Source organism: Dermacentor andersoni, chromosome 1, assembly GCF_023375885.2.
Source record: "Dermacentor andersoni chromosome 1, qqDerAnde1_hic_scaffold, whole genome shotgun sequence".
In the NCBI taxonomy this organism is placed as follows: domain Eukaryota; kingdom Metazoa; phylum Arthropoda; class Arachnida; order Ixodida; family Ixodidae; genus Dermacentor; species Dermacentor andersoni.
In genome coordinates this window covers 249,255,371-249,263,044 of record NC_092814.1, presented here as the reverse complement: position 1 = coordinate 249,263,044, position 7,674 = coordinate 249,255,371, and the positions used below count along the sequence as shown (strand labels likewise).

The following is a 7,674-nucleotide window of genomic DNA, read 5'->3' as shown; positions in this document are numbered from 1 at the left end:
TTCGGCCACTGGATTGCTATAGTAGATTGGGGGAGGTGTGAGGGTAGACAGAGAGGCTTAATATTTTTATGAAGTTAAATTTCACAGCGGCAGAAGTTTTCAACGCCAATTCAGCGTGTGCATGCTGCACTGAGTTTTGACACGAAAACATTCAACTTCCCGTAAGTGCACTCGTCAGTCAGTTCTGGTGTGTCAAATCAGGAAGCAAATTATTTAGTTTCTTCATCCGACCAACTGATGCGACCAACTGACAGTGCGCAGTTCCGTGCCTTATCAATAACGGTGAGACTACGCCCGGCTGACATGAACCGGTGCGACTCGACTATGAGATAAGGTCGACGCGGTAAAACAAAAAGCAGAGAGGTTGCGGATCGGATCTCGGCCGCGACTCCCGTACACATGGGCGTGTCCGCGCAGGGTCTTGTTTGTCAAACGCTCTGGGCCGTGCAGTAGGGCGGGGTGCACGGTGTGACCACGACACTATGCACATGATCGGAGTTGAGTGTGCTGATGGGTCTCGCGTCGCGCCCCGCTCGAGAGCCGCGGTTGGTGAGAGGAAGGTTTTTCTTACCTCCTACAGAGCCTCGGAATGCTGAACATGCATTACAACTAGCGCTGCGCGGAGCACGCTGCGTGATCACGCGCTTATTTGTCAGGGGGCTTTTGCTGAAGACTGCACATCCCGTGCTCGGACAGTGGCGACCCGCGCGAAACTGGCAGGATGCTGCTTATGCCAGCCGAGACGCGGAAATAGTTGACCGCCGGTTGTTTACTGCTGTAACGACTGGGGAGAGTGGGGCGCGCGGCCGGCCGAGGGAGAAACGCGGTCAAAACTTCCGGCCTGCATCGGAGCGGCCGGTCTCAATAACGGCCGTCGCCGCTCACTTTCACCGCTCGTGCGCGCCGACACAGAAACACGAAAGAAGGAACGGAGCGCGTTTCCCCCGCCATGACCTACAGCAACGCGCGTGACGCAACCGGACGCCGGGCAGAAAATAAGTTCCCCCCTGGCAGTGGCGGCCGAGGGTGAACGCGAGGGTAGGGTGGCTAGCGAGGGTGCCCCACGCGAAGGAAAAGCAAAAAGCGGTCGCCCATTGGAGCCCGGTTACGTAGCGCCTGACGTAACTTCTGCCAGCGCGATCCCCTTCTTTCCGGCGGCACAACTTTCGCGGCTGTTTCTCTCTGCCGCCGGTGTGCTGGGGACGACGCGAAGAGCGCTAGGCCGCCGATCACGCGCCGCCGGGCCGACGCCGAAGAGAGGCATACTCGTCGCTGCCATGTGGCCGCCCGGGCTGCCGCTGCGGCCAAGCTGCTCGTAGCAGGCGCAGCACTTCTCCGTAGTCATGAGTGTGGAGACCCAGGCGCTGTCACCGCTCTGCCGCCATGCAGCTGTGGATACATCCGCCCACAAGGTAACGTCACCGCGCCCCGTTTCGCGCATCCTAATAGCCGCGGTGCGATATACGCCCGCCTCGGTGAGGGCGCCTTTTCGTCCGGATGTCTGCCGACGGCCGAAGCTGGCGATCGGCATGCACGCCGCACAAGGGGCGAACGCACGCAGTCACGTTTTAAAGGAACTGCACCGCCTCGGAGCGGTTACTTTTCTCCATAGCGCTACCGAGTACGTAGTGAATTGCGCTATTGTCTAGCGCACGCCGGTTTATATACAAGAAACCTCCTGTCGGGACATACCAGGCTGCGACAAGGCGACAGATAAGGTGCCAAAGCGTCTTACACACACATGTCAAAGTTTTGCTTGACCCACATTTATGCCCTGAAGGCATGATTCACTGACTTGTACATGTCCGCGTCCTTCCAAGTGAGCACATTTTTATTTTGCTTGCAACACAAGAGGGGGCAGAAACACAAGCAGAGAATCAGCTTTGAAGTTTTCAACGCAAAAAGCACAGCTACATTGAAGAAGCACACGCGGAATAGCAGAGAAGCACGCAGCCTTTGTCCAGTGTGTTTTGCAGCTTTCGTCTAAATCCCCTTTTCCGCTGAAGCAGTATGAATACCAAATAATTCGCCCAGCTGTCCACCTTGCTAAAAAAATAAATGCGTGGTTCGAATCCGGTCACTTCATATGCATTATACGTCCATGGTCAATCTGCGCACGAGAACGTAATCTCAGTAAATGCTAACCTAAAAGCTCCATGAGAAAGTGAGAGAAAGGAAGTGCTAGAAAATGAAAGAATAGGAAAACGGATGTTTTCGATCTGGGTATAAGACCTACAAAGGCGCTTCTTTCTGTGCATTTCAACTTGTTGACAAAGTATAGGTTATTCCCTGCCCAGAACCAGCTTTACGAACTTCTTTTAGATATATAGCCTGAATATCCTTACATCTCGTTTTCTTGGACGCTATTAAACAGCTATATCGTTTGATTGGAGAAAAAATGCATTCATTCTAGCGAATTGGGATGCCTGCCTCACGCTCGAGCAAGTTCTTTAGTAGTGCGACATGGAAAACCTTGAATCGGGTCATCCACTTCACAAGAGGCGGACTTGCCTAATAACGCCAGAGAAGAAAAAGAGAACGTTTAAAACCTGTTACATATGCTGTCAGATACGTGAGAAACGAAATTGCCTATTTATAAGAGCGAAGAGATTCGTTTTCAGTTCTCTCTCTCTCTCTCTCTCTCTCTCTCTCTCTTTTTTTTTTGCGGCGATATTGGCTTTCGGGCGAAACACCTAGACAGTGTTCTATGCTCTTACATAGCATAACGCGTCCTGTCATCGCGTCTTCAGTCGTTCAATCATTTCTCGAAACTCTCTTCTGAGCGGATAACTTCTCGTTTCTTTCTTTTCACGTCGGATTGGCCTTTTTTTCCACTTTTATGGAAATTGTACATTGAGGTGTTTACTTAAACGTGGCAACAACGTCCTCCCCCCTACCCCACTCCTTTTTTCGTTTTACTTTTCATTTCACGCCTGGTAGATTAGCAGATTTGCGTTTACATAGGAAGGCTGATTTTTGGCCATTATCTAGACTGATTTTTGCTGATAGCGGCTGGGCCAATTATGCCCTAGGAAATTCTCCGCATTTACAGCGTAGGCACATTTAGAGTGCGACATATGCGCATATATAACGCGGTTTCGGCGAAATTTTTGTCCTCTTTAATGCAAGAGTCGATAACAACGTACAATCGCTAAGACTTAAAAAAGAATGGCCACGAAAATAAAAGATCTAAATTTAAGAACGTGGTATGACTTTGAATCTTGAAGTTATGCTGAACGCGAGCCGCGACGTGTTCGCTCTGTTCTTCGCAGCATCATTTGTATTTATTTTCTTTGCTCGTTGCTTATTTAGTTTCTTTTTTAAATTAAAGTGTGCTTTACATTGCAATGTTTACGACGGCTTGGAGAACGAAAAGTTTATCCATGTGTCAAATAATGAAGGCATGGGCGCTTGCTCTGTGTTATATTTAATAATTAATGTGTGCGGGCGATGCGATTAGTCTGTGCGGCGGGAGGGGGATGAGGGATGAGAGTGGCATAAAGCAGCGACGAGCGTGGTAGAGGCTTTGCCAAAAGAAACGAAGGCATTGCGCACATAGCCACGGCCGACTCCGGGACACATAGTCGGCCTGCTGTTGCATCGGCGTCGCTCGAAAATGGAGGCCAACTCTGTTCTTTAATGCCAGAACTCTCCAGTATGAGGAGTCCTGCATATGGTGGACGACGCAGCCAGTACTCAGCACCACTTGTTTCGTGCTTTCGTTCTTTTTTTCTTTTTTAAGGAAGGCTGTATGCACCTTGGAGACTATGGCATCACATTTGTACAATATAATTATACACAGAGAAATATGTACTGTTGCCTTGGACACTGTTGCACGGGCCTGAGTTATACGTCAGCTGCTGTATAGTATGGATGATATTCGATTGCATGAATATACACAAAAAGAAAAAAAAACATAACCGATGTCAGGGGTGCCGCCTATACCGCTATACAGCTATACCGACGCCTGTACCAATTGATTATACAGAAGAGCGGTGATTTAGATACACGAGTAATGTCCTCCTGGTTGTCCCGATAGTTGCAATAACATGTTGAATGATGAGTGATGCAGAGCAATGCCATACAGAAGCGTGGCTTTCTCAGCTGGCACCAAGCGATAATATATCAAATGACTTAAAATGGCCGCTCGGCAACTGTTCGCTAAGCGCGATATTTTAATGTGCGCAACTAGGAGACAGAAGCAACAAGAAAGGAACAATACTATGGAGCAACTACCAAGGCGGTAAAGGACAAGTACCGCGGCAAATGCAGCGAAATTGCACTCTGAAAGCCAAGTGCGCGTGCCATCGAAATGGTGGCGTGCACCGCTTATTCACATATACTGAAGGTCAAGACACACCGTCATCAAAAATACTCAAATAAAGGAGAATCAGCGTCAAACTGCTGGGATGTATTGCTTTCTACATGTGTATATATATATATAAACGAGAAGAAAGGGGGTTAACCAAGGGGTTCGATTTTTATTAGTCATATCATGAGAAGCCAACAAACACTGACACCAATGACAACATAGGGGAAATTACTTGTGCTTAATAAATGAAACAAACACTAAATTAAAGGTAATTAAAGTGGATGAAAAAACAACTTGCCGCAGGTGGGAACCGAACCCACAACCTTCGCATTTCGCGTGGGATGCTCTACCAATTGAGCTACCGCGGCGCCGTTTCCCCATCCACTTTCTTGGGTATTTATGTGTCCTAGTAGAAACCTGGGAGTGTTAGCCAGCGCCACCACTCACGGACCTTGGCGGCGGACGTGGAACGTCCTTTTTGCCACAGGCGTCGTGACGCCTGCGTCAAACACGTTCAGCCACCCACGCTCAGCCAGCCACAAAGAAACATCTAAAGGTGCAACTGGTTTTGGCATTTACCGTTTCTGTCTCTTGAACTCCAGAAAAGAGACAAAACAAAGGAGTTTTTTACCTATTTCTATCTTTGTCGCAAGCTTTTTTTTTTTTATGTAAGGATAGGGTGACATCATGAAGGTGCGTTAAACAGTCACGTTTTACGCGAGTTCTGAGCGGTTATTTTCCACTGCCACTTATAGCACGTGCTCAAGTAGGTCACCGTCTGAAGCCCCAATAAAGTATACTTGCTTTTTCCAACACTTGTGCTGCTGCAGATTTGACCAATGACGTTGGAATCTCGCGGTACGCTCTGCTTACTTTTGCCTTTAGGGCAAAAGTAAGCAATGTCCTCTGTGGTAGTTTCGCTGCTATACTCGCGATCTTTCACGTAGCCACACAAGAACAAGCCCAGCTGTGTCATGTCCGGCGACCTTGCAGGCCAGAGTACAGGTCCGTGCCGGCCAATCCACTGTCCAGGAAAAAGCTTGTCGACCCACGCTCGAGACTGACTACTATTATGCGCGAGAGCACCATCGTGTTGAAACGAGATGTTCCGAAGGTGCGCAAGTGGAACGTTGCAACAGACGTCGTTCACGGAGCCCTCGAGGATGTCGTTGACGTAGCGTTGCGTCGTTAGTGTGTTGTCAAAAGAGATGGGTCCAATGATGCTGCCATCAAATACCGCACCACACATTAAACGACCACTGGTAGTGGTTTCGTGTTTGTGCCAGCCAGTGGGGATTCCTATCATTCCAGTAGTGCGCGTTGTGAAGATTAACTTGTGCATTTCTGGAGAAATTAGCCTCATCCGTCCAAAGCACGCGAGTGAGAAAGTCCGGTTCTTCTTCACATTTCGTGAAAATACAATTGGCAAAGTCAAGTCTATTTTCAAAATCTCGGTCTTCAAGTTTTTGATGAAGATGTACATGGTACGGGTGCATGTGACTTCTTTTTTTTAAATCCTTCACACTGATGACCTTGAGGTTCCGGTCTCCGCACTGGCGTCGCGCGCACTACCGTCAGGGTTAGCAGCAAAGACTGCTAAAACCGCTTCTGTTTCCGCTTCTTGAGCTGCCGTCGCACTCCTGTGTCGTTGTCTTGTGAAGCTACCCGTCTCGCAAAGGACTTTGTACGTTCTAAGTATCGTTGACGGACTAGGGCGTCCTCCACAATGCCACATCCGGAATAGCTTGGCTGCCTTCTTGTCGCCGTGCGCCGCTCCCAGGGCCAGGATTATTTTAGCCTTCTGATCATTCGTGAAGGGCATGACTGTCTTCTTGAAGAGCAGGTCACTGGTGTGGTACCGTTGAGATCTCCCGTTATTGTCGACGCACTGACACGTCAACCAAAAATTAAAAAAAAATTATGGGGTTTTACGTGCCAAAACCACTTTCTGATTATGAGGCACGCCGTAGTGGAGGACTCCGGAAATTTCGACCACCTGGGGTTCTTCAGCGTGCACCTAAATCTAAGCCCACGGGTGTTTTCGCCCCCGTCGAAATGCGGCCGCCGTGGCCGGGATTCGATCCCGCGACCTCGAGCTCAGCAGCCCAACACCATAGCCACTCAGCAACCACGGCGGGTAACCAAAAATGATTTACGTAATCGACAACACCATATGCTGGCCGCACAGATCCGCCAAAACGCATTAGATGGACCTATAGCCTGCGCAAGGTTTGTTTCTATTGCTAAAGGGTACGAAAGGAACATACTTTCCGAGCGCGCCTATCTACAGAACAAGATGAGTGAGCAAAATTACAGTCCCAAGTGCGCCGTCACGGTTTCCCGGCTTCGAAATCCCCCTCCTCCCCCCTACCCCCTACCGTACGGCTCCGCTGCGCTTATCAATGCGTCAGCGGCGTGTTCTTATGATTCCGCGACCATCACATAGCGTGAAGCCCTGTATCGAGCTGCAGCCGCTAGTAAAGCCGGGTATCCGTGGCTATTAGCTTGGGAGCGCTTGAGTAGCCGCGCACGAGCACGTATTTATTTCGTATTTTGGATGTTTCGCGCGCTTTTGTTTACCCGCGGCAATGCCAACGAGGCAAAGCTGAGCACGAAACAAATACTTGATTCGGAGGTTATATCAGGTGCCCTACAACTTTGTAATTGATTTGTTTGCGATTCAAGCAATAATTATAAGGTTCACTAATTAAAAGGTATTAATAAATAATAACTCGTGATGAAAAAACTACTGGCTGTAAATACACACGACTACGGCGCCTATGCAGTCGGTACGATTTCTCTTGGGCTCCTGGTTTTTTAAAAAATCTTTGTCCAAGTTAACTGGGACACCCGGTATATGCATCGGCATCTCCGTGCACAAATACGTGTAAGTACACTATTTACGAGTCTTATCTAACTGCTATAAACCAGAAGGCTACAAACTTTGTCTACGTGATTGCAGTCCGCGCCGATAATTAATCGTAAACCTCGAATAGCCGCTCATGCCACAGTGCAGGTGAGTGCCCCCTAAATGTTGCTTGGTCGCGTTCGCGTGCGCATCAGAGCTGGCATTCCCAGAAATAAACTGGATATGTGCTGAACTTTACAGTTCATGGAGAGAGCGCGTCGCCTGACGTGAATGTTAATTTCCGCCATGCCATTTTATTTTTCTCGGGTTTTCCTCTTACTGACCCCCGTTTTCTAATCTCCGCAATATCCTCTTTCATCGAATGCGCTTTTCTGGCAAGATCGGCGTCGCTATTCCTATCGTGCATGCTGGCAGTCAAGAACAAAGTTTCACATAGCACCGAGAAAAGGTGAATTTATTTGTCGCATTAATATTTGTGTTCTGTGTTACTTTT

General features: G+C 48.7%; 1 protein-coding gene and 1 long non-coding RNA gene across 3 annotated transcripts in view; one reads left to right on the top strand and one right to left on the bottom strand.

Moving 5' to 3' along the window:
* Positions 1-7,674, bottom strand: part of LOC129381090 (uncharacterized) — a 170,376-nt gene that overhangs the window by 53,916 nt on the left and 108,786 nt on the right. The window lies entirely within an intron of this gene.
* Positions 1,198-7,674, top strand: part of LOC126547694 (E3 ubiquitin-protein ligase MARCHF8-like) — a 256,251-nt gene continuing 249,774 nt past the window's right edge. Inside the window, exon 1 of the mRNA XM_050195641.2 lies at positions 1,198-1,412. Coding sequence (XP_050051598.1) covers positions 1,384-1,412 — 29 coding nt within the window. The 5' untranslated portion in view covers positions 1,198-1,383. The remainder of the gene's footprint in view (positions 1,413-7,674) is intronic.